Genomic DNA, 27,984 nt, shown 5'->3' with positions numbered 1-27,984 from the left:
GTCACTTTACGGTATCTTAACAATGCTGTTTATATAGGTGAAGATATTTGATGCATTATTACTACAAACGTTATAAACCTGACTTATTGTTTTGTAGGATTGAGATGGGGATCGTCCACCAACCAGCGTGATGCTTCTTCACAGACCCAGCCTGCTCACTGTTTAGATATCACCGGATCAAAAATTATATTTAGCTCTGTACGCCGTAGGTCATCTATCAAATCTACAGTGCTAATGAGTTATATGGGAGTTCCAGACATCTCATCACCTAAAAATACTGTCACGACGTTCACTTGTGATGCATGGAAGCGAAGAAATTCTTGTGGCCAAAACAAGAACACATTTTCTTTATCCCCTGCGGATACCTCTGAGTCTGAATGCTCAAGCCCAAGTCCTATTATATTCTTAGATGAAGAAGGATATCAAAAAAGCTTAAAAGCAAAACTTAACCTTCCAAAGATCCCTGTTGGAAAAAATGGTGTTGAGGACTCTGATTCAGAGCTAAGTGAGTTTTTTGATAGCTTTGACCGGTTTGATGACCTGGATCCTTCTTTAGAGGACAGTTTTCAAACTGTGAAGAAACCTGTTTTAGACAGCCCTCCTAAAAAAAGAAAAAATGCCAAAGTAAGCGTCAGCACAGTTTGCATGAATCCACAAAAGTTTAAATTTGATCGCCGTATGCTGTCATCCAGTATAAAAAAACCAACTCCTCGCAAAGCAGAGTCTCCCTTTAGTGGCAGAGTTGAAGTACCAGATTCCCCCCGTCCAACAAAGACTGGTGCTGAGGAAAATGGCTCCTTGTTTAGTCCAGTAAGATCATCTGCTTTTAGTCCACCTGGAGTAACCACATCCTCAGAGTGTTCTTCACAGCCAGTTGGTCGTCCAGATGATGCTTCTTGTAAAGACAGTTCTTATGATGTTTTTAGTACTTACGCAAACCGTGTATGTGCAGAAATGTTTGGCTCTGTGCTAAATGCGGAATCCTCCTCTGAACCTGCGAAAAAAGAGCAAGAGAAAGTTACAAAGCTGAAACGCAAGTCAAATCATAAAGAATCAGAACGAAAGCTGAAGACAAAGCATAAAACCGTTAAAGGAGGAATACAAAGGTTTGCTGCTGATCTGGTTGAAAAAAGTTTTGGCAGTGCATTCAAAGACTTGCACAGAGGGGTTTCATCTTGTACTAGTGCACTGTGTCACTTGGCTACCAGACTAACATCATATGTGTTTCAAATGGCTTTCTATGAAATTGGAAGGAGACAGGCCTTTTCAATCAAAAAGCGAGCTATTAATGGGTTGGCAAATCTCATGGTGAGTGAAGTCATGACAAGCGCACTGCAAGAACTCCGATATATTAAAAAGCAGATGGTTACCAATGCAGTGACACGTTTTGCTGCAGACCTTGCTGAAGAACTTGTTTTTGAAGGTATTATGGAAGTATGTCAGTTCTCTCACCCCCCTTCTCCAAATGTGTCTTCTGATTGCCATGCATTTGACTATGAAGATGTTGTTGTAAGTTCCTATGCCAAGGATTTATCAGAATCTGTGATACAGGAGGCCTTTATCGAACTGTCTCAAGTGAATGTGACTTTTACTACAGAAGCTGCTATAAGCGTTTCCATGGACAACCTAAAATATGTTGGCTCAGAAGGTGTAACTGAGTCATCTCAATTATCAACCTCATCTAGCACTCACTCTGTACATAATGTTACATCATCTGTCCTTCATGAGTCTAGAAGGGATTTCACCGTCCAACATGCTTTATTCTTTACATCTGGTCTTGTGAGCTCCATACCTGTACCTGTAGCTGCAAAAGTCCTAAGCCAACATTCAAAATCCAATGAATATTCAGACTTATCCACTGCTAATATGTACATAAATGACACAGACAGTTATAGCTTCTCAAGAAAAAGCATAGATGAGCTAGCATGTGACAAATCTTTTCTGAATGCATCTAAAAATTATCTTAGTGATAGCCAACAAGAGCAGAGATACCTACATTTTAAAAAGGAAGAAGCAGACGGAGGGAAAACTTTCTCTGTCACAATGGTAGATATGGTTGTGAATGAGGCATATGATGTGATCAAGTCCAGTAGAACTGTGGAAGACTATGCTGAAATGAGGACCAAAAGAATTATTGAGGTCCCCTCTCAACGTGTTCTATTACAAGGCAGCGCCTCACCACAGCAAAGTATGGATGACTTGGTTAAAGGTGCTGTTGGGTATCCAGGTGAAAATAATACCCAAACTTTCTTAAAGCGATGTGATGTAAGTAAGCCAAACTTAGATTTCCCTGTTAATATGGTCAACCAAAATGCCAGTGGAAGTCTTCAAGTAGAACATACCTCTCCAATTCCTTGGTTTGTTGCAAAACATTCTGCAAGAGATAGCAAACTGGGACTTTCTGAAATTCATTTATCTAGTCCTCTCCCAGTAAATTCAGGTTTTGGATATGATAAAGCTAGTGCAGAGAGTTTGGCAAAAAGAAGCATTGAAAACAATGAAGCTACAGATCCTTCATTGTTTGGACTTCAAAGCTGTTTTCCTCATATCAATAGCTTCTCCTCTGTGATGTGTAACTGTGGTGAGGACTTCTTTGCAGAGAATAAGGGTTCCCAAAACAGAGTTAGCTTGGCTGTACTACCTAGTACTCCACCTCCTACACCATTAGCACGTTGTGACATAAGTCCTGAGAGAAGTATGAAAAAACTTAACAAAAAACTTAAGGGTCAGCTAGCAAAAGAATTCTATCCAGCCACCCCACCATCTACCCCTCATGTATCTGCTCAGGAGCATGACGATTCCAAGAAAGATGACTTTATGATCAAGCTCATGAGGTCTCTATCTGAGGAAATTGAAACCTCCAGCAGTGATGATAACTCTGAAGAATTTGAGGTGTCAGAAGAAACTTGTAAATATGCTGAGTATTTATCTAGTAACATTATATCAGTTGCCACTGACATGGCAGCTTATTCTTTGGTTGATGAATCCGTCCAGGAACCAACAATGAGGAACAGGTCACAGTTGAGCCTATTGAGTGATAAATGGGGGTACCCAGCCTACATGAGAAATATTACAGAAGATTTGTTGGAAACACTGTGCACATATGCAAACTGTGTTGCTGGAGAAGTAATCAGTGATGCCAAGGAAGTGTTAGGCAGCAGGAAGAACTCTCTTTGTGACATGGACTGCAATTCCCAAAAATCTGATGAAGATTGTAGACCCAAAGAAAGAAAACATAGGTGTATAAGGTCTAGGTCTTCTGACCCAGCAACACTTCCAGTGCCTCATCATGGTGGGGGTGCTGGTTTAACCTCAAAATATCCAAGCTGTGAAAGCGTGACTGAAGAATATGCTGACCATCTTATAAGAGTCCTAAAAATGGAAGGTGAGAGCAGCGAGTTGATACTGGAACAATATGCAAGTAGGTTAGCTTATAGAGCTATAAAGTCAGGTTTACAGCAGGCCTCTAAGACAGTAAAACTCAAGTGCAATAGGAAGATGATGCCTAGAGTGAAGTCAGAAGCAAGTAGTAGTGGTGGTAGTAGTAGTGGTAGCAGTAACAGTAGGGACATACTCAGACTGTTAGCTAGGACACATCAGACAGGCAAAGACAATTGCAGGCAAAGCAACATCTTTCTCCCTTCTTTCGCTGAGGATCTGGCCCACAAGGCAGATGGGACCCGTCTGCTCCATTTTGCAGAGTCTCTTGCCAGTACCATAACCTGTGACGTAAAGAAAAAAATAAAAATGTCTACTGCTTCTCTTCCCAAATCATTGACTGATTCTTGTCTCTATACAAAGTCTAAAAATGATTATGTCATTGGGGAAATTGTCAAAACTCCATTTCCCAAAGCACCTTTACTTTTTCACCATAAACAGAAGCTGCATCATAGCACAGGCAGTTTAAATGATAATGGTTTTAGTGAGAGTTTTATACAAGCTATTGAACAGTACGCCTGCAAGGTTGTAGATAGCACTTTGGAGTTCAGCTTGGAGAGGGCCAGGCTACAAGCTGTGGAAAACAGAAGGAAGGCAGATAAAGCCTCAAATGCTGGAAAACTTGTGCATTCTTTTGGAACCGCTTGCAAACTGTGTACTGCAAAAGAACAGCAAGGACACCCTTTATCGTGTCGCTTCTTGCTGGGACATGACTCTTCCAGGAAAGGTAAACAGTGTTCAAAGTCCAAGCAAAATGCTGGACAAAAATCAAGACTCTTTCATTTAAGCATCCCTAAAATTCAAATTGACTTTGATAAACGAACAATGTTTGCTGATCGGATAGTGAGTGCAGCTATTGAGAAAGCAGAACGTGAACTCAGCAGCACAAGTTTGGGAGGTGACAGTGGCATTGGACATGATGGCATCAGCTTTGCAGACACCCTTACCACTGAGATTTGGATGTCTGCTATGAAGAATATTGGCCATGTTGTTAATATAAGGTAAGTTAACCAGATACTTAAAATTTGGTTTCTTATTCTCTGTTGTAGTCTGGTATTATGTCATGATTATTCTTATTTGTTGCAGGAACTTCAGCTTCTCTGAAAAATTATTTAAATGTATGAATACAGTCTCTAATAACATCTTTTGCTGATCGCTGGTGATCAGCACAGCTCTGCTGCTAATGCAAGTCAATGGTAGTGGTCATGCTGTAGTGATCGCCAGTGATTAGCGATTTACTGAAATCTCAAACATGGTGCATGCAGCATTTTTGGAGCGATTGCATTTCAATGTTAAAGAATCACAAAACACAATCAATCTAAAATCCCTTTCCTGTACAGTGAAAACAGCGTTTTGCTGATCACCGGTGATCAGTAAACTGCTAGCAAAGCGCCCACTGTGAACTAGCCCTTAGAATTATGTCACAACAGTGGTGGTATTTGTAGATTCATTACTTCATTCAATACAAAGGTAAATATACATTGCTACATTTATACAACAGGAATTAATTGCACTTAATAGAAAAAGGTTGCTTGCTATTTAACTTTAAAAATTATAATGCTTGCCTGATGGTCTATTCTGTGGAAGCCAGAAGAGAGACCTGTGCACTGTCCAAGTGAAGGTTTTTATTGACTTAGTAAAATTCATACAAAATTCCATGCGGCATATGCAGAGGGTGAGTAGCTCGGGGTGGGAGCTTATGTCAGTGTTCAGACTGGCACTGTGTCCAAATGTTGCTGACATGTTGGTCTGGGTGTGGAGGAGGGTCAGAGGACCCTGGAGAATTTAACCTCTTCACCTCGAAGGGTTTTTCCTCTTAAAAAAACCAGAGCAATTTTCACCCGTCAGCGCTCCTTCCATTCATTCACCTATAACTTTATTACTACTTATCACAACGAAACAATCTCTATCTTGGTTTTTTCGCCACTGATTAGGCTTTCTTTGGGGGGTACTTTTTGCTAAGAATTATTTTATTCTAACTCCGTTTCAATGGGAATAAGAAAAAAAATTCAAAAAATCATTTCTCAGTTTTCGGCCATTATAGTTTCAAAATAAAACATGCTACCGTAATTAAAACCCACACATTTTATTTGGCCATTTGTATCGGTTATTGCAACGTTTACAATTTTTCCCTAATACAATGTATGGCGCCAATATTTTATTTGGAAATAAAGGTGCATTTTTTCAGTTTTGTGTCTATCCCACGAGCCCATAATTTATAAAGTAATTGTAGTATACAGATTTTGCAGACATATTTAAAAAGTTCAGGTAACTATTTCTGTATTTTTTTATTTGTATTTTTTTTTTAATTAAAAAGAAAAATGGTAACTTTAGGGGAGTGTGGGAGGTCAGAGGTTAATTTAAAAAAAAAAAAAAAAAAAAAAAAAAAAAAAAAAGGTAACCAGGGATGATAAACTGAAAAACAAGGGGGGGGGGGTGTAATATTAAAATTTGGCCACAAGATGTCCTCAGTGGTGACTTCAGCTCCGTACTGTTAGTACGGAAGCACTACGTGCACGGGATTCATGAACGGCTGCAGCCATTCACAGGGGAACTTAGATCAATGAATGGGATTTGTTTTCCCATTCATTAATCTAGCGGCAGGCGATCGGCGGTAATGATCGGCGGTACTGAGCGCGGGGGGTTCGCGGTGCCAGGGACGTAGTACCAACGCCCTTGCACAGAGTTGTGGCATTTTGCAGGGGCGTAGGCACTCATCCCGGGGGAGGGGAAATGGTTAAACCCAGACTCTGCCCTCTGATATGCCCCTATGCACCACTGGAACTGGGTTGCAACAAAGTGTCACCAAGAAGAATATTGTTTACTAATAGAGGTAAACAATCAATGAATCGATTAAGAAAACACACCAGGGTTCCCTGGCATTTTTCTCCATTGTGGGGGTTGGGGGAAGTATGATCGAGAGCACACTATAATACGGGGTACTGTAAAAAGAAGCACTAAATTGGGGATTAGAATAATAATGAGCGCATTAAAAAAAAGCACCAGAATAAGAAAACACTGTAATGAAGGTTACTGTAATAGGCGGTAGTGACATAAACAGCCACACCAGCCTTTAAAGACCATGTTAGGGGTTCCCCGAGATCCAAAAATTGCTTGCAGGGGTTCCTTGAAATCCAAAAAGTATTTGGAGGGTTCCTCCAGGGTAAAAAGGTTGAAAAAGGCTGTTCTATATAATAAATACAATTTCAACACACTGCGCTGACCAATATGAGAGTCCGCTTTATGTATATGGTGGTGCGCTTCTTAAGCAATTAAAATTAATACACATATAAAAGTTAGCGCTCCTGCTGTGTCCACAGTTAGTGGACTGTGGACACAGCAGGAGCGCTAACTTTTATATGTCTATATAATAAATAGTTAGTGTCTGAAGATAAATTAACAGTGACCCAAATGTGTGCAAACAAAAAGTAACCTGACCATATAAAAAGACGTAAACCCTGAGCTCCTCCAGTGGATTAAATCAGAGAGGGGAGACCAGGGGAAGTCTTCCCAGCTTGTGTGTGCCCCTACAATGTACATGTTGGGAAAATAGGGAGTACATAGGCCAATGAGGCAGAAGTCAGAGGTGAAACGGAATACGACTCTCCCATCCGTTGTTGCTAGTATGTCAAAATGAAGGACATTTTAGAGCAAAAAGTCTCAAAACAGCAGGAATACTGCTCATTCGCCCCTTAATTTTGGGTTGTTGGGGTACATAAATGTTAGCCAAAAACTGGGAAATTATCCTTTTAAAATTGGTCCCCTCAATAGTTGCAGAGGCAGCAGAATATCAATGCACACAAGAGAAAGACCTGGTCATATAAACGTGGATAATGTGACAAGGTGCTATTTGGTTCCTTTAGGGACTAAAAAGCGGAGACTAAGGGCTGATTCACACTACAAGAGCTTTTTAAGTGCTAGAGATTTGAAAAGCTCTTACTAATGCAATCTTATGGGGATTTTTTACAAAATCACATTGCTCCAGTGTGCACACATAGGATAACATTAGCAAGAGCTATTAGTGTGAACGAGCCCTAAGCAAGACACAGACACATAACCAGAACATAGAGCAAGACAAGAAATCTCCCAGGAGAGGTAGAAAAAGTAGGCGCAAACAGAGGAGTGAATCTTGCTGGTAGTCCCATCAGACGGCAGAGCCTAGGATTTAATTAATTATTGTCCTTTGACAACCCTTTTCCCCAATCCCAGGCCAACACATGAGCAATTGTCCGTTTGGATGCTGAACGGCCATAGTGTCGGTCTGAACATTGCCTAAGCTCCCACTCCCTGAGCTTCTCACTCTCTGCATCACGCTGTGTATGGATATACTGCATGGCCACCTCACTAAAACAATCACTTGGACAGTGCCCGGTTCTCTTTTCTTACTTTCTTGTATGTGCTGTTTTCTGCATCTCCTAAGCATGTCCAGCATCCCTGCATTTGCATCCATTCATCCCCTAAAGAGGAACTGTAGTGAAAATAGCATTATGAATGAATTGCTTATTTTTTACTATATTCATTTATAGATTAGTTTGCCCAGTTTGATTGTTTGCCCATTGCAAAATCTTTCCTCTCCCTGATTTACATTCTGAAATTTATCACTGGTGGTGACATCTTGAGTTCTGCCAGATGATCTGTATGGAATGTTCGTTCGTTACTGAGAGCGAAATGTTCAATACTGAGAGTTCTAAGCACATAGGGAGATATTGCTTGCTTGGCAGTTGGAAAAAATCCGTTATTTCCCACAATGCAACGGGATTTACAGCAAACTTTTAGGACCAGGGTCATGACATCGCACTGTAGGAGGGGTTTCACCACAATATTACCAACAGGGCTGGGGTTAAAGGAGAACTGTAGTGAGAGGGATATGGAGGCTGCCATATTTATTTCCTTTTAAGCAATACCAGTTGCCTGGCAGCCCTCATGGTCTATTTGCCTAAAGAAGTGTCTGAGTCACACCAGAAACAAGCATGCAGCTAATCTTGTCATATCTGTCTAAATTTGTCAGAAACACCTGATCTGCTGCATGCTTGTTCAGGGCCTATGGCTGAAAGTATTAGAGGCAGAGGATTAGCTGAATAGCCAGGCAACTGGTATTGCTTAAAAGGAAATAAATATGGCAGCCTCCATATACCTCTCACTACAGTTCTCCTTTAAGCACTTATACGGGATGTTTAGAGTTAGAATGGATGCCATGTAGTGCATAGTAAAATATCGGTAATTGAAATTAGCAATATTTTTACAATAAGTGGCACCACCCATTGCCCAACTGATGTGGCAGTGCCGACATATGTACCATGGCAGGATATTATCTGTAATGTATTCAGTGTACACCAAAATTGATGTATTTATTGACTAGGAGAAGCAGCAGGCTACAGCAAAACACAGAGGTGCAGTTAACTATTTTACTGCTATGATAGTCTCCTGAGGACAGAATGATAGGTGAAATTATTTTTTTAAGCTCGCTTATCCTTTAAATTTTCACTATGACAAAAAACTGTAAAATTTCAGTAAAAATCTTCCCTCACTTACCTGTACTGTGCTGCAGTAAATGCAGGCAAGTCAGGGCATGATGGGCGGGCCAGCGGCACCTTGATGAGTCATAACTATGGTTTCTCCTCTTCTAAGGAAGATCATTTGCCGTTGAAGTAGATGTACTATGGGCACCTAGCTATCTACATGATGGACCCTTAATATGTTATGTTTGTTGTCTTTAGTTCTATTGGGAAAGATGGCTTTCAGTCAGTAGACTCTGTGACAAGCCAGCAGACCAGTGTTAGTGTGGGTGATGACAGTACAGGAAGTTGGTCTAATCTGAGCTTTGAGGAGGAACACCAGGATGAAAGCAGCAGCTTCCTTCACCTCAGTGACAGGTAGGAATATCGTCTGGCTGTCTCAGATTTTTTTTTAAATAAAGCATGGATTGCTAATAACATATTTTAGAGAATGAGAATAATCTATATTTACCAAAGCTTCTTCCCAGGCTGCTTGTTTCGCTGTGCGTCAATGACTGCATGCTTTTATATAGGTTCTTACTTGCTAAAGACTTCCGTGTTGCTACATTTAGTAATCCGTATAAACATTTATGCAAACCACATAATCATGTATAGATAAATACAACACAATTTTAATATATTCCTTACAGTAGAGATAGACTGCATATGCTGGCTGTGGTGGGACTACACAACACAATATAGCAATATATGTTACTTGATCATTCCTCCTATTTATTCTGGACTAGGCTTTGTAATTATTTTCGTAAGAACTATGTATTTATTGCAGATTGTTGAGGCATTAATGTCGCATTCTGGTGTAGGTTGTACACTGAATGCATTTCATCCCAGAATTAATGTATACTTCAAACCTACACTTTTATTAAGTAAGGCACTAAAATGAGGAAATACTAAATTTTTTAGCAACCAGTCACATTTCACTGCATGGAAGGCAAGTCCGTTAACCTGCTGGGCGTTTCAATGTTTCCATGGGAACATGGCCGCGGGAGGGATTTTTTTCTCATCATGTAGCTAGCCTAGCGTAGGTTGTAAAGGACAACTGAACTGAGGGGATATGGAGACTGCTATATTTATTTCCTTTTAAGCAGAACTAGTTACTTGGCATCCTGCTCATCTATTTGGCTGCAGTAGTGTCTGAATAACACCAGAAACAAGCATGCAGCTAATCTCGTCAGTACTGACAATAATGTCAAACACCTGATCTGCTGCATGCTTGTTCAGGGTCTATTGATAAAAGTATTAGAGGCAGAGGATCCGCAGGACAGCCAGGCAACTGGCATTGCTTAACAGGAAATAAATATGTCAGCCTTAATATCCCTTGCTTTCACTGCAATTGTCCTTTAAAGTCCTGCACAAATCCAAAGTCTCTTTTCAGATCCGTATTTATAATTCTTGTATTTATAAAGTGCCAACACATTACACAGCGCTGGACAAAAGGATTATATACAATGTAAACAAGGGGTGCCAGACAGAGAGGTCGCACAAGGTTATACATGCAAACAGGTTACAAGATGCATGATCATGCATGATCTGTTTAACAGAGACCGAGCAATTCACGTCTTAGTTACAACATGGGAAGGTTGTCATTGATGGGGTTGCAAGATCAAGAAGAACACATTGGGGAGAGGGGGGGGGGAGGGAGAGACCCTGCCAAAGGCTTCCAACATTCTAAAAACATTGCAATCTTCAGTACTATGATCCTGGGGGGGGAAAAGCATAATGCCATAGATTTGGATATTTTGCTTCTGAAAGGTGGCTTCAGATCTGTGTTGCTCCATAACACCTTTGACTTGAAGATTATAATCTTCTTTTAATACAAGGGATACATGACTCATTATTGACATTAGCATTTTAACCACTTCACCACTGAGGGGTTTTACCCCATGAAAACCAGAGCAATTTTCACCTTTCAGCGCTCCTTCCATTCATTCGTCTATAACTTTATCATTACTTATCACAATTAAACGAACTATATCTTGTTTTTTCCACCACCAATTAGGCTTTCTTTAGGTGGGACATTATGCCAAGAATTATTTTATTCTAAATGTGTTTTAATGGGAAAATAGGAAAAACTGTGGGAAAAAATTATTATTTTTCAGTTTTTGGCCATTATAGTTTTTAAATAATGCATGCTACTGTAATTAAAAAAAAAATTTAAATTAGAAAAAAAAAATTGGAGTGTGGGAGGTAATGAGTTAATTTATGTGGAAAACTAATGTATTTGTATATGTAAAATGCTTTAGGGTGTAGTTGTACTATTTGGCCACAAGATGGCCACAGTGAGTTTGTTTACATGCGACCTGTAAGCGTCCGGAAGGATGCTTACAGGAAGTAGTACGAGGCAGTGAAAATCACAATGATCGCGCTGTTTCTAATAGAAGCAGCGGATCATTGTGGGGTCTTAGATCAACGAACGGGAATGGATTTTCCCGTTCATTGATCTCCGGGTGAGCGGGCGGCGGCGTACACGAGTGGCAGGAGCGCAGACAGCGGCGGAAGGTACGGATTTCTCCGTCCCTTGGTTTTTTAGGGTGGAAAAAAGGGACGGAGAAATTCGTACCTAGGGGGTAAAGTGGTTAAATAACCACCTATTTCATTCTGTTTACCTTCTCCTCGGCTACCTTCTTTTCCCTTAGGGCGCGTTTCCACTTGAACGGAAACCGCCGCGAATGCGGGGAAACTCTGCCATAGGGTGCAATTGTAACGCCGGCCGAATCGCTAGCGATTCGCCCGGCTTTTCCATCCGAATCGGCACAGGAGGCTGCGGATCCCATAGCCGTGCATGGCACGGCTGATGGGATTCCTCTGCTTTCCCCGCAGACCCGGAAGAGCCGGCTCGCATCTCGCAGACGCGCGCCGTTCTAGTGGAATAGCGCCCTTAGAATTTCTCACATTGCAGGTTCTTATCTGTGAGAGGGGGGAGGGGTCACTCCCTCTTATTACAGGTTTTCATCTTGAATGTTCTTACAATGTGTAAAAGTTTGGAAGTTCAGTCTGTTTGCTTAGGATCTGATAAAGGGTCCAAACCTCCCAAGAACTATTCCTTCAAGAAACTACTGTTACTGCAAATACCTTTTTAATGCCAACTTGTTAAAATGCATATTTTTTTATTTGCTTTTTGAATCTCCATAGCAACATGACATCACTGTGACTACACAGGAAACAGAAAGAAGCATGTTAGATGGGAAACTTTATAAAACACGTTATTTTTCACGTCAAAAACGCATTCACTTTCATTACATGTGAATTGCATAGAGAACAATAAGTGGTGCAAAAATCTGCAGCAAACAGTCTGTGTTTTTTTTTTTTTTTTTGCATTGGAAGATATTGCAAAAAACACATTCAATGGAAACTACTCCAATGAAATTACATTGGTGTCAGTACTAATGTGAATTTATGGAATGCGAATTCACACTCAATGGAAATGGGCCCTAAGGCCTGGGCAAACTTTTGCTTTAGCCTAGCAAAGTAGGTGGCCTTACATTTGTATAAAAAACACACTGCACCAACACTACATTGAATGGGACAGCACGGTATTACACACACAATTGCATTTAGCAGTGTGTTGTCAGACTCAGTCTATCGGACAGTTCTGTCTATTCACTGTATAATGTCCTTGCACACCGAGATGCATTGCTGAAATCATTTTAACAACACAGTGCTGTATAATATGTTGGCGCTTTTTAAAATACAATAAATAATTATAATAACTTAGGCCCGGTTCACATTTGCGTTTTCAGCCAAACTGATCCGGTGAGCGGATCCGGTCTACGCTTCACCGGATCCGGATGGCTCGTCCGTGGCCCTGTTCACATTAGTGAAAATGGATCTGATCAATGATTGATCGGATCCGTTTTCACTGGTCAATACATACCTTATCTTCATAGGCAGTCGGCGGTAGAGGCTTCCTCTTCTTCCGCCGTGACTACACAGCTCGTCATGTGACTAGTCACATGAAGAAGACTGAATCCTCTACCGCCAGCTGCCTATGAAGATAAGGTATGTATTAAGCCTCCCTAGCCCACCCGCCTGGCTGCTGCACCCTCCCCTCACCCTCCCGTCGCTCAGGATCGCGCCGGCCTATGGAACGGTCCGTTTCTTCATTAGTGTGAAGAAACGTTCCAATTCCCATTGCCCCCAATGCTGCAGTATTTTTTGTCCGGATCCGTTCCGCTGGGCAAAACGGTCCGGAAAATTAGGGCCTGCAGCATTTTTTTGGTCCGGGGGATGGAACGTATGGAACGTATCCATACCAACGCACCCGTGTGAACGGTCCAATAGGTTAACATTGGATCCATTCACATCCGTTCCGTTTGTACAGTATACGTTCCGGTTTCAGAAAAACGCAAATGTGAACCGGGCCTAAGGGCCTGTTTCCACTCGTCATTTTTTTCTATGCATTTTCTGCACAGGAAAACTGCAACCAATGTTAATAGGCTAGGTCCACACTTGAATGCGTTTTTCACGTTCACAAAAACAATTGACAGCAATGCAAAACTGTCAGACAACTCATGCAGAAACACTGACGCGCAGAATAACTGACGAGTGGAGACAGGCCCTAACTTAGAATTGAAAATCTTGTCCATTAAACAGAGCAGTGAAGTAAAAAAAAAAAAAATTTCCATAATACACTAAATTCATATAATTGTATTATACTTGATGTTATATCAGCTTGTTTCCTAACGTCCGAGGTTGTTGAATATTGTCTTCTTCTGGTAGTAATGGTAACAGCAGTAGCTGGAGCAGTCTGGGATTGGAGGGAGACATGTGTGAAGAAAATGTATCTTTCCCACCATCAGACAGGTTGGTTCAGTAGAGGTTCTGCATGCAACTTAGCTAGTCACTTCATCCACTTATCTCACAGTGCATGACATTCTGCTGCAGCTGTTGTACAACTTTGCATGCTTCTCTATAACTGAGAATGAAGACTCTGTGTCGATATGTCTACTACTATTCTTTACTGACATTGTCACTGCATGCCTTTTGTCATAATGGTGTTGATGTGGGGTAGTTTCTCATCTCAAGTACAAGTTTTTAAAACATAATTTCAGAGTCTGGTGTTACTGATGCAGTGGTAGTAGCGTTTACATTTTAAATTGGAAAGCAAAAAATTAATGTTGCACCAGTTCACCAATTCTCATCTCCTAACCTGCTGATGGGCAGTTTCTTACTCATTTTCTGGCTCTGGCTCAGAATCCATACCCCTGCAGTAATGGGCACATCACATGGGAGTCACAGAAATGCAGTGCACATAGTAGTGGGGAGGGTGTGACTGCTCTTTGTTCTCCCCTATTAGGGACTGGTAACCTTGATAGACTGTCAGTCTCTAGAAGGTGTGGTTTCAGCAGAGCAAGCAGTTGCACCTTCTTCTTTGGCACATGGACCTTTTCAGTGCATTGCCCACACAACTAAACAGGGCTTGGTCTCCAGCTGATTGGCATGGTGATCAGAGAACTTGATGTTAGCAGCAAGGCAAAGAGGCAATCAGTATACTGTTGTAAGAGATGATTTACATTTTTGCTATTCCATTGTTTTTCTTAACCAATGCATTTTAACATGTTCACATTCAAATTAATGCAGTGATAAAATGTGAGCCTTAGCTAGTCCATTAAAACATGAATTATTTGGTGATGGTGATCTTCTCCCAGCTGATTTTTTTTTTCTTTTCTTTTTTTGTAACTACCCTGAAAAAAATGAGGATTTGTGGCGTACATATGAATTGGCCGTCGGGAAACTTGGGCACAGGACATAGCCGGTATATGGCTTATCCTGCTGCTGAACAAGTTCCCGGCGGCATAATTACTATTCCCCCTCCAGGCCGCCCTAGATAGTGGGGAATGATATAATTCGTCTTCCAGCTATTGCTGTAGGCCAAATTATAGTGTTTTAAGAGCAACTTCAGCTCAGTCTTCTGACGGCGCTGACGTTACTCACAGAGCACTGTCTATAGTGGCGCTGGCTGTGCCCAAATCTCCTGAGCTGTTATTACAGCGCTCGGGATTGGTGATCCTTGCTATACTCTTTGTTCATGTGTGAAGCTGCATACATGTTTTACATTATTATCAACCAAAATTGAATATTGTGATTGTGTGGAGTGACAGCTAGCTTAAAGTGAACATGAGGTGAGAGGGATACAGAGGCTGCCATATTTATTTCCTTTTAAGCAATACCAGTTGCCTGGCAGCCCTGGTGATCTATTTGGCTGAAGTAGTATCTGAATCACACCAGAAACAAGCATGCAGATAATCTTGTCAGATCTGACAAGAACATCAAACACCTGATCTTCTGCATGCTTGTTCAGGGTTTATGGTTAAAAGTATTAGAGACAGAGGATCAGCAGGACAGCCAGGCAACTGGTATTGCTTAAAAGGAAATAAAAATGGCAGCCTCCAAATAACTCTTACCTCGGGTTCATTTTAAGAGCCTTCTAAAAACCGTTTTGTTTCTCCATTTTATTTTGTAAGCAGCATATTGGTTGGTTGGTAGGTGAAGAGAAGAAAATGTTATATGTTTGTGTATGCTTCAGGGCTGGTGCGCACCAAGAGCGCTTCTAAATGCTTGGCTAATGTATTAGAATGGGATGTGATTTTTTTTTTCTCCCCAAATGCGGGTCCTACAGCATTTCTGCTGATTTCTCACTAGCAGCTGTACTGTACATTAAAAAAGGTACACAAAAATGCTCCAAACATTGCTAGGTATAAATAGAAAATCACTAGGCATACGCCTAGAATCGCCTTAAAAAAATTTAAATCCTTGTTTATAAAGCAGTATTCATTCATATTTACATGAACTGGGGGTAATATGTATGTAATGTTGATGAATACAGGTAGGAAGAGATTGCAATACATGCTAGGCTTAGTGTTAGACACTTAGGACTCGTGTAATACATGCTTGGTGTCTAATGTTTTATCCACCAGAACATCATTTTCTGACACCCAATATCAGTAGCCTGTCTGAGCATTCCCACATCTGTTATTACTGCATGCTCTTAATTGCTTGTGCATGAACATTAACCTGAATAATTAAAGGAGAGCTCCAGTAAGCTTTATTGGGTTGTTTAGACATAGGATATAATTGAAATAACGTTTGTCATTTCTGTCTTTAAAAAATATATTGTCTGTCAGAAGTTGTGAGCTGCAAAAGTTTTAATATTAATCAAACATGCTCTCTAGCCAGTTGGTCAAATACTGTTATGTGAACGTAGGCAGAAAGCCAGTTGGAAAAACAGATCACACGATTATTAATTTGCAAGGGTAAAAGACTTCTTTAAAGGACCTCTTTCGCAAAAATCTTAAAAAGTAAAATACATGTAAACATATACAAATAAGAAATACATTTCTTCCGGAGTAAAATGAGCCATAAATTACTGTTCTGCTATGTTGCTGTCACTTACAGTAAGTATTAGAAATCTGACATTACCGACAGATTTTGGACTAGCCCATCTTCTCATAGGGGTTTCTTTATTTTTAAAAGCACTTAGAGAATGGCAGTTGCTCCGTCCAAATGCCAAAGAAGTGTACGGTGAGCAGGGAGGCTGTCTAGCATCATTGTATAAATCTTTTTCAGGTAGTGTCTTTATAAAGAATAAAGACCAATCTGAGAATCCCCATGAACAGATGGACTAACCTAAAACCTGTCGGTAATGTCAGATTTCTACTACCTACTGTAAGTGACAGCAACATAGGAGACAAGTAATTTATGGCTCATTTTACTCAGGAAAAAATGTACTTCTTATTTGTTTGTGTTTTAAATTTTAAGATTTTTGCGACAGTTCCTCTTTAAGGACAATAAAATGGCCAAGTTCTGCCTTGGAGAAATTGCATATCATCGTTGCAGAAAGTGTAAGGATACCTGAGGTTATAAAAGATATTATTACAAGCAGGGCCAAAGACCATACATTACTGGAGTTTTCCTTTAATTCAGTATCTGTTAGTGACAAATGAGATGTTAATTTATTCTAAGTGTTTAACTATTGCCCCTCCTTTTTACCTGCTGTAACACTAGTGAGAGTACAGAAGAAAAAGATGAGGATCTGAAAGTCACAGCGCAAGGTACGGTGTATATTGTCTTATTTGCTAATTGTACTTTTTGCCTGGGAGTTCTAGCAAGGTCCAAGTCAGTTTGCTAATCTGTGGCTGAAATGAACCATCATTTAAATCACATGTGGGGGCTGTATTCTGCAGAGAAGCGGCTGATTTGACATCATTTTCTTTTACATGTTTACATAATTAGAAAAGTAAATAAGTAGGAGGAGAGTGTAAGTGTGCAAACGCATCCAATTTGTATTGGCCAATGAGTGGCAGTTGGTCAATGAGTAGCCGATTGTACCACTTCTATGTGGTATGAGCGTTTACCTACACAATCTGTGCATAGTATTCAATATCTGTTGACCCTCATTACTCATGAAGGTAATAAAATTGGTCTATCAAAATTGGATGTATGTATGTACCGTAATGTGTACTTGCCTCTGGTCTTTGTGTCACTCAGACTGGTGTCAATGGGGAGAGGGACCTATTCAGACAACTAAAACCTGGTACACACTTTCAATTATGATTGGGCAAGCCATGTAGTATGAGGGTTTACCTACACAAGGACATGAGTATGCACATGCTGCCAGAGTCACAGTGAGGGGGGAGCCAATGACAATGAAGATAGGACATGGAGAGGAAGAAGTGCGCCGGTGGGAGGTGTGGTTGTGCTCTGCTGCCATCATACCCTGCGGGGGCCACGGGGACTCCCATTAGCTTTGGGGGAGACCTGACACCAGTCGAATGTATTATTTGGACATCCCTCACCCCCCCCCCCCCCCTTCCCCACTTCGGAGTGGAGGGGGAACGCATCTTATGGAGCAAATCATACAGTATTTGATATTTAGCATCCCCTCTCTTGTAGTTTGTTTCCTGCCATAGTGATCATCTTCATGTTATACAGTGTTTTGTGTGCCACTCTATCTGTTCCCTAACATGGAGATACCTGTACGGGGGTCCTGTAGATACTTGTATTTAGCACCTAAACTATTACTGAGCATATTTTTCACTTTATATACTGTGGACAGTAATTGAACCCAATATTTTTGTTTTCAGCCACAGAACAGACCAAATTTCTACTGATCAGAAATCTTCATATGGGACCAAGTACAGTAGATTCCCAGCTGAGAACCATACTACAGTGGATTGCTGCTTCTGAGTCTGACATTTCTGAGCTCTGCCTTCCAGATGACACCATTAAAGACCTCATACCCGTAAGCCAACTTTTCTGTTCCTGAACTCTTTTCTATTACCATTTACACTTGTACTTCAATTTTGCATTAGATGAACTGCATCTAGAAAATAACACCTTGTTTTGAACCATAATGGCTGAATCAGAGGCCTAATAATCATCCCTGCTGGGGCCAGGCCGCCCGTCCTAGTTGATCAGTACCAGTGTTGTGCCTGTTGCAGGGCGGATCTTACCTTCTGGACAGCCTTTCTTATTGGCTGTTGCCCTCTTTTGCTCCACCACCCTTCACCTCTCCCTGAGTAACATTGTTTTATGCTGTAATGTCTCTCCTATCTTGTGTACACGAAGATGAGGGGATTTTTCCTCTACTACACGTTCATCATGCACAATCTTAACCAGGTTTACAGGTGATGGACAACACCTCTGCGTTCAATGTGCACAACATTCTTAGTGAATTTACCACAGCTCTGCTGGGAGTACATATGTAGAATATACTACTGCTGTGTAACTTAATTTGTAGTAACCAACCCCAAATTTAATAACATATCAAATAGATTTTATGAGCAAAGGGAGTTTGGAAAGAAAAAAACATGTTTTTTATTTTAATTAGTTTACTAGGAGTCAAAGTCTGTGCATTTTGTATGACTCTTGCTCCCGGTATCAAAAAATTGCTTAGACTCCTCAACTCTGATGGAATTTTCTTTTCTGGTGTGTTTGTCATGTTATGACGTGTGTGTGTGTGTGTGTGTGTGTGTGTGTGTGTTCTAATTAATTTTTGTGCTGGCTGCTAACACTAATTTTAGTTACCATGCCCCCTCAATTACTTTGAAGTGTAATGCTACTACAACAAAGGGACTGGAAATCTTCCAAAAAGATACGATAAATGCTTAAAGCATACCTGAGATGGCGAGGGAGAGAAAATACATACCTGGGGCATCCTTTAACCGCCTCCACTCGCTTGCCTTTCTCTTTCTCCACCTGGATCATCTGGAATCTGACCCTGAAAGACCTCCAGTCGGCGCAGGCACAGTTCTGCCGCATGCTTCCCTACTCGCAGGTGCAGAGCGCTCTTGGAGATGGGGGCGCGTGGGACCACACATGCACAGAATGCCCCAGACCAGAGGATTTTCAGGGTCAGACTCCAGATGATCCAGGCAGAGGAGGATGACGGCGATGGAGTGATCTGCCTGAAGGGGGTTGGAGCAAGCCCCAGTTATGTATACATTTTTTTTCTCCATTGCCATCCCAGGTTTACTTTAACCATTTCACCTTATGGACGAGAGGAATTTTCCCATTTCAGCTCTCCTCCCTTTCATTCCCCAATAACTTTATCACTACTTATCACAAAGAAATGCTCTATACCTTGTTTTTTTGCCACCAATTAGGCTTTCTTTGGGAGGTACATTATGTTAAAGCGGTTTAACACCCAGCATTACAACTTTGCTTTAAAAGATTGCTTACAGCTTACAAACTATTATGCCAGATTTTTTTTTAAGCAGAAATTCACTGAATGGGTTAAACATGACATTTTAGTGTTGGATTTAACTAGGAATCTGCATCCATTCTTATCTGTAGTTACAAAATGTATCTTTATTTGGAATACAAATAGACCTTTGAAAAGCCTGCCAGGGAAGCCCTCTTTGTTCTCTCAAAGCAGTGTTTGTTTGTTACATTGTAGATAGATACATTTGTAACTAAACAAGCAAGCACGAGGAGCATTTCTAGCTAAATGCAGCACTAAAATGTCATGTTTAATCCATTCAGTGAATTTCTGCTAAAAAAAAAAAAAAATCTGGCATAATAGTTTATAAGCTGTAAGCAATCTTTTAAAGCAAAGTTGAAATGCTGGGTGTTAGACCACTTTAAGAATTATTTTATTCCAAATGCATTTTAATGGAAATAATTAAGAAAAAAAATTGAAAAAATCATTATTTCTCAGTTTTCGGCCATTATAGTTTAAAAATGCCGCATGCTACCGTAATTAAAATCCACACATTTTATTTGCCCATTTGTCTCGGTTATTGCAACGTTAAAATTATATCCCTAGTATAATGTATGGTGACAATATTTTATTTGGAAATAAAGGTAAATTTTTTCAGTTTTACATCCATTGCTAACTTTTAGCCCATAAATTTACAATAATATGCCCTCTTGACATTCATATCAATTTTTTTTCCCTAAAGTCAGTCGATGTAACTTAACTATTTGGCCACAGGATGTCCCCGCTGAGCAAAATCCTATGTAGCAGGTATCAGCCCCCCAAACTGCAGTTATGTGACTAGCGCGTTGAGTGGCTGTAGCAGCTGCCGCTGCGGATGTGAAGCTCACGTCCGCGCGGCATAAATGGTTAAATAATGAAGGTGATTGTGTGTCAAAAGTAAAATAAATTTTCATTAATTGAAAATTGTTACTTTCCAGGCAACCCTCTTGTATTGCATTAAGGGATTAACTTCCACCTTCGTAACATCTGCAAGGTCCATCCTTTCCTGACCTCTGTCACCACCGAACTCCTCATCCATGCCCTCATAATTTCCTGCCTTGACTACTGCAGCGCCCTTCTGTCTGGTCTCCCTATGACCCGAATTGCCCAGCTGCAGTCCGTCATGAATGCGGCAGCCAGAATTGTCTACTCCTCCCATCGCAACACCACAGTGGCTCCCCTCTGTGAATCCTTCCACTGGCTTCCTATCCAGTCCAGAATTAGATTCAAGATACTATTGTCTGGCCTACAAATCTGTCCACAAAACCTGCCCAACCTACATTTCCAATGTTACCCAGAGGTACACTCCTAGCCGCTCATTCTGCTCCTCCAATTAACTTCGCCTGACTGCCCCCCACATCACCCAATCCCATGCACGCCTCCAGGACTTCTCGAGAGCTGCTCCAACACTATGGAACTTCCTACCTTCCCCCCCCCCCCCCCACATTAGGGTTTCCCCCTCCTTCAATATCTTCAAGAAGGCCCTCAAAACTCACTTTTTCTTTCTGGCCTATTCCCCCCCTCACTAGTGCTGTAAACTTGCAGCTGAACTCTGGTCCCCTACCTTTTGTGTCCCTACCTCTCCCTCTAGATTGTAAGCCTTCGGGCAGGGCCCTCCTCCTTATGTCTCCCACCTGTTCACGCACCTCCATCACTGTACACCTATCCAATGGATCTGAGTGAACTCGACTTGCCTAATCTCCATGCTTCCATCCAGTGACTGACTAAGCATTACCTTGTACTCATACTGTGCTGCGTGATTTGGTTTGCGTGTATTCCTGTATTGTCTTATTACTGTATGTCACCCCTAAATATTATCTGCAACCTTAACTAATGTACAGTGCTGTGTAATATGTTGGCGCTTGATAAATACAATAAATAATAGCATAAATAAGTAATACTAAACCAAGCACAGTTTTGATTGGCTGCACTTGAAATGCAATGAAGTTGTGAGTTGGTGTGCGGCATCCATCCGTTAATGGCTTATTCAAGTATTGATCATTCTTTTGGCCACCCAGTTCTTGAGTTTTGTGCAGTAAGCCTTAAAGTGAACCTAAAGCCTAGAAAAAAAAATGAGATTAACTCACCTGGGGCTTCCCTCAGCCCCCTGCAGCCGATCGGTGCCCTCGCAGCCCCGCTCTGATGCTCCAGGACCCGCCGGTGAACACTTCCGGTTTGGCCGTCACCGGCCAACAGGCATGGGAACGCGAGTGATTGTTCGCGTTCCCAGCCTGTATATCGCCCCCCTATCGGTGACGCTGAAACCGGAAGTCGTCGCCGGCGGGTCCAAAAGCATCAGACCGGAGCTGCGAGGGCACCGATCGGCTGCAGGGGGCTGAGGGAAGCCCCAGGTGAGTTAATCTCATTTTTTTTTTCTAGGCTTTAGGTTTATTTTAAGGTGGTCACTAACGATCCAATTGTTAGCGAAAAATCGTTTAAGCGATCAGAAATTCTGATCAGAAGTGAAATATTGTAATATATCGTTCACTACACCATCAACAAACCAATCCTTGCTTCCTATCTATTACAACCAACAAGAAAATCCAAATTTTGGTTCGACGAAAATTCATTCGGGCGACATTTTTTTCACTAGTTCATAATCGATTGTGTCCAGCAATGGAGATTATTTACAACCAATCCGATCAGAATTTCTGATCGCTCAAACGATTTTTCACTAGAAATTGGACCATTAGTGGCCACCTTAACTTTCCTGTTTGTTAGAACATTTAAGTTTTAAATTGCACTCTCTTGTAGTTCTGGATAGATAGTGGCCTTGTGGAGCGTTTTTATTTCTTATTCAACCACTGACCTTAACTGTCCGCTGCTGATGCATACTGCCTGCTTGTGCCAGTTTGGAAATAGTGCATCGAAACAAGTCTGTAAAAATAAATAAGTCACATTTTACTCAGGTCATTTACTTTCTGAAATGCAGAGAAAAATACACCGTAGTGTTAAAGGCTAATTCCTAAACAGAAGATGTGTTTTGGTTGAAGGTGGAGCAGAACCCAGAAAAACCACACTTTGCCACAATAGGAAAATCCACAACAGTAATTTAGCTTATGTTTCTATGTGTGGTATTAGGGTGTGGTAGCGACCTTATTACCTTTTTGTTCAATATTTCCTGTTTTTACCCCGTTTAAGAAAAAAATCCCACAAACCACTAGATTGTAAAGGTTGCTCTCTGAAAATATTTATCTTGCCAATATAAAACCCTGTGCTTCATCCCAGATGAAAATCTCTTGGCCAGCAGAGGTTTGTGCTTAGTAAAGTATATCCACAGACTCACCCAATGTTCTCTTCTCAGCTTTACAGGCGAATCACAGAAAAAGGCTGGAAAACCGGTGACCTCTTGCAAGCTGTTCTCCAGTACTGTCAAAGCTCAGAGACGTCCTCAAATATCCCCAATCCATTACTTGGCTGGCTTTTGAAACAATTGTAATGAGCACTTTATATTTTACTGGAAGAAGTGAAGGGTTATCTCGCATAAATCTGCAAACAGCTTGTTGATTTAACAGTTTTATAAGTAAGCAGTTAATACTGTAGCTTTACTCTGTGGCATTTTTATATGCAAACGCACATATGTAATTGGATGCATATCTATGTGATTGGTACCAAGATGCTTTGGGTAACTGTGATGTTCTTGATATAATGTAAAGACATGTCAGCACTTGTGGTATCTTTTTCAGGACACTGTTTTTATCATCACATATCTGTATGGACAAGGTAGGTTTTTAGAAGTGGTTATTGTATACCAGTTTAATGTCACACTATTCTTAAAAGGCTTGTCCACTTTCACAAGGAACATTAGCAATCTCTGCCTGGAGGCAGTTTTGTTTAAAGGACAACTATAAAAGTTAACTTAAATTCTACATGCCACATATGTTTCTAGTATTACTAGCCAATAGCAATACAAAGGCTTGTTTCCATCTTTTCATTTGTTATGTGAAGAAAATATGACATTTACAGAGAACAGTTTTCACTGTGGGCATTACTATGGAGGACTGTGTCCAGCACATCCTGCATACAGAAACAATCTTAACTGGTTGTAATCCTGTGACTGAAATGTCTTCAGAATGGCAGAAAGCAGAGATGTAGCATCACAATAGTGTGCAAATAACGCATAAGCTGCAGCTCTGTGTGCCTGATCCCGTGTCTCTGTTTCACTTAGTTCTTAAGTAAGCAGAAGATTATAGCTAGGAAGAGCTCATTCTGAATGGTTGGGTGTAAGCATCCAAGTACAGGAGTAAAGTAAGACTCCTTCTCTTTAGATCCTTTTTCTGTAGTTGAAAAACGTCTCAGCTGTTTTCATATGATCTGTGAGAAGGCAGTGTGTGGGCAGCGCAAAAAAAACAGTAAATCATTCCTATGTGAATAATGACAGGGAAGTGGCACCTATCTACATGGTACAGTCCAGCAATCCGTTGCCCATTCATGAAGCAGGGCTATGATATACAAGCCATTTCCTTCACACAGACTGTGATAAGAGACTTCTGAAAAGTCTTCTATTGATACTGGCTAACAGCTCTCTAGGTATATGGGGTTTACAGAATGACAGTTACTTTGATAGTTGTCCTTTAATAATTGAAACTCCTCTTCCCTTATACACTCACAGACCACTGAGATGCTTGAAGTCAGCTACTCGCTACACTGGTGTTATGCAGCTCTAGCTTCACAAACCCACTAAAGGTGATTTACAGAGGATGAAAAATACTGTACCAACTTCACCATCACATGTACAGGCTTTCAAAACCCATCGCAGCCAATCAGATTTTGACTTGTTAGACTTCAATTTGTCTGTTTCTCTTATATAGCCTGGCAATATTATTAAATGAATCCCAGCAATAGAATCCAAATGACCTCTATGCTATGCCAGGTAGACAGGACTTTGTTGCGGGTGGACATGTGTTTTGAATGCTTTCACTCCTGCCGTTTTGCACATTGCATAGCTGTATTCACAGAAACGTATTCCCAAACTACTGTAATTTAAGTTTGCATCTCTTACCTTGGTTCACTGTGACCAAGTATATTTACAGTAAATCACAAACAGGGCTTCATTAAAAACGTGTCCAGTAGTTCCCGGGAGTTACTGGTATGTTAATTGTCCAAGCTGAAATTAAGGCTAGCCAGACGTTTCAATTGGAATCCTTTGATGCATCTAAGCAAGATCAAATGAAAAACTTCAGGAAGATTGAATATTTTTTGTCAAATGCGATTGTTTTGTTTAAATTCATGCAGCCACTTTGGATTCTAGTGCATTTTTTTGTAGACCGAAAGTGTTTTTTGATACTTACCTAGGTCCTCTTACAGCCCACCATTCCAGCAAAGGGTCCCTCCTAAACTTATTTGATTTGCGCCAGTCAAATACATTTCTTCCACCCACACTGTCTCCTGTGGACAACTACATCCCAACTGAACACACACAAATACGGTTCATAGACGTCCAGTAGAAGAACGCCTCTCTATACCTCAGTTTGCATTAAAATCAGGCATCTGTATATTTGGCTAGTGAAAGAATACCTGATCAGCTGACAGGGTGATACCCGTCATCTTCTTGCACACATTTTATCATGGCTCTCTATGCTGTTACTTGGTAGGTGAACTACAGACATGACTATGGGATTGGTCAATTGTTCATCCATAAATAAAATGTTCTGAAAGCGAGAGTGAGAGAAAATGTTGTTTGGTAATTTATTTTTAGACACAGTATACACTGTCCTCTACAATAAGTTTTTAGAGCACAGATAAACAAAGTGTTACATAGGAATACAAGGAGCGAAGCGTGAATAAGTATGCCTCTTAGCATTTTCCTTTACTGAAAGGATGTATACTTATACATTAATTGAAACAGCTACTATTTGTTCAATAATTTAAATATACTGCATTTCTGATTTGTACAGTAGCCTGAACCGCTCTAGTTTCGCTGCATCTCTGGGAAAGTTTTACTCAAAATTCTGTGTTCTACATGCTGTCCTTGTGAATAACTTTGTGTTGTCCTGGGCTCAGATATTAAAGAGGCACTGTAGTGACATATAGTAGAATGGAGTAAACCATTCAGGATACCCACTTTAACGTTAATAGCACCAGTTTCAGCATCAGAAACACTTCCTATATCTATAGATTTCTGTATATTGGTATATAACCCTGCCCTATCAGTGATGCTTAGCCTAGGCCATTTAGCTATGCAGAATTCTCCTTCCAGAGCATTCTGGGAGACAAGCTGTAATTTCTGCTGGCTTCGGCACAAGGGGATAAACAAACATTCTGCAGCGATGCTGCTGCCAGCAGTAAAGATGTCGCCACCTGTGATTAATTTCAGAATGTAAATCGGGTTGAGAAAAGATTTTACAATGGGCCAATGCTGACTACATTTATAGATTAATTGTATTCATTAAGTTATTTTCAGTACAATTCCTCTTTAACTGAAATGGATGAATGTAAACCAATCATAAGACCCGGCCAGAGGAAAGTGAAGCTTCCACACAGGAATGTACAGCATATTGGGTTTTCAAAGAGAGGTATAGAGAATCTAATAGAGTGCAGGACTAAACATACAGTATATTCAGAATACTCCATGTTTGTAAGCAGTAGGCAATCTCCGATCTCTACAGGGGAGCAACATCTGTAGTATATTATGATAGTATTGATCTGCAAGCAGTATGTCTCTGATTTAATATATTTGTAAGTTTACTTCTACTCGACAGGAATAAACAAGCAAACTTTCTGAATACTGGATCCCATCATTCTGTTTGTGTGGATCCGAGATTAAAAACTAGCTATAGCAAGTAACTTGTCTATATATCTTATCTAAAGTTTAGATAGTTTACACAGTAAATCTAGCTGCAAACAGCTTCAATAGTATATGATTATTTCTTCCTGTGATATGAGAGCAGCCATATTCTGCTTGTCATCATTACACAGGCAAGCTGCTCTGCATCTTCACCCCTCAGCTTGTGAAAACTCCACTTCCCTCTCCTCCTTTCTCCTCCCCTCATGGGACTTAGAATGCCTAAGTGCTGGGGGCATGGATACATTTATTTACATGCAATTAGGTAATAAATACAATTTTTTTTAAAAAAGCATTTTGGTGAAAGAACGCCGAATAAACTATATGTAAGGGGCAGAAAAATGAAGGCAGCAAAAATGTTGTCTCGGATCTACTTTAAGCCTGAAAATGTACAGTGTCAGTTCAGTGTCATCCCTTAGTAATTTGAGCTCCCATCCAAGGGTGCTGAATAATATGATTTTTCTACCTTGCCAAAGTGACTCTTGCTTCCATCCATCCATTTTCTGGAAACAGGTGTTAGTTGTCTGGTAAAATGCTAATTCCGCAGTGCATTTGATAAACATATCTCTTGGTTTTCTTTTTGTAATGTAATTTTGTGTATCAGATCACAAGACAGTAGTTAGAAGCAACAGATTTGTTGCTAACAAATTGTTAGTGAAGTGACTGTTTCAAGAAACTGCTTAGCTGAAAGAAATCAGAGAAACAGCAGGTGGGTGGAGACACTGTACACTTTCAGAGTTGATTTAGATGCTTTGAACTTTCTCACCATATATTTTTGTGATCTTGTTCTATACAATATAACTTCATCACTTCCAACAGTGAATAGAACTGAAAATGATTTTGGGCAGACTTACTCATTACTTTTCTCTAAATATCGTGACTAGTACTTGAGGAAGAGATATAGCGAGCCATTTATACATGAAGTATATTCTGATTTCATGGCGGAGACTTTCTCATCCATGATGCACACTTGTCAGTCTAGCTATGAGTCTTGCAATATGTATATATTTTTTTGAATGTGCAAATATAAATATTGTTATATGTAAGTATAATTATTACAAGAGATATAAAAAGCCATGTGACATGCGTCATTTGGTGAAAGTCTATTGTCCCCACTCTTATTCAGGAGCCTTACACTGAGGAGCATTTCTGTAAAACACTGATATGTGCAGCGTAAAAACTGTTGTTACATATTTTGTGTGCACCTTTGCACAAATGTACATATTAATAAAAGAGTTATTGTAACATTGCCAATGGATGCTTTCTCTTGTTTTTTCCCAGAATGGTATATGGAAAATAAGTGTGACCCTTACAGAAAATATTTCAGCATTGTGAAACTGAAGTATGCCGTAAGCCTCCACAATTCAGTAAACTGTTGCTAAGGTGCATATCCACAACATGCAGCATTTGTGGGCTAGCCGGATTGTCACTAAAGCCTGGTACACACTTTTAATTATGATTGGACAATCACTGACCAATTTTACCAGCTCTATGTAGTATGAGGGTCAACAGATTTGAATACTATGAGAAGCTTGTGTAGGTAAACCCTC

At 40.5% G+C, this 27,984-nt stretch overlaps 1 protein-coding gene across 6 annotated transcripts in view; it reads left to right on the top strand.

Annotated features, from left to right (window-relative positions):
- AKAP11 (A-kinase anchoring protein 11) overlaps window positions 1–27,683 on the top strand; it is an 86,788-nt gene extending 59,105 nt beyond the window's left edge. For 4 of the 6 annotated variants that reach the window (XM_068267789.1, XM_068267788.1, XM_068267792.1 and 1 more), the window contains exons 7-12: window positions 98–4,439; window positions 9,156–9,311; window positions 13,671–13,754; window positions 16,956–17,002; window positions 18,035–18,192; window positions 22,955–27,683. In XM_068267789.1, the coding sequence (XP_068123890.1) occupies window positions 98–4,439; window positions 9,156–9,311; window positions 13,671–13,754; window positions 16,956–17,002; window positions 18,035–18,192; window positions 22,955–23,089 (4,922 nt within the window). In that variant the 3' untranslated portion in view covers window positions 23,090–27,683. The remainder of the gene's footprint in view (window positions 1–97; window positions 4,440–9,155; window positions 9,312–13,670; window positions 13,755–16,955; window positions 17,003–18,034; window positions 18,193–22,954) is intronic. The other 2 variants (XM_068267793.1, XM_068267794.1) reach the window with 2 other exon arrangements.
- The last annotated feature ends 301 nt before the right edge of the window (window positions 27,684–27,984 follow it).

Source organism: Hyperolius riggenbachi, chromosome 2, assembly GCF_040937935.1.
Source record: "Hyperolius riggenbachi isolate aHypRig1 chromosome 2, aHypRig1.pri, whole genome shotgun sequence".
Lineage (NCBI taxonomy): Eukaryota > Metazoa > Chordata > Amphibia > Anura > Hyperoliidae > Hyperolius > Hyperolius riggenbachi.
This window is presented reverse-complemented; position numbering and strand designations above follow the sequence as displayed.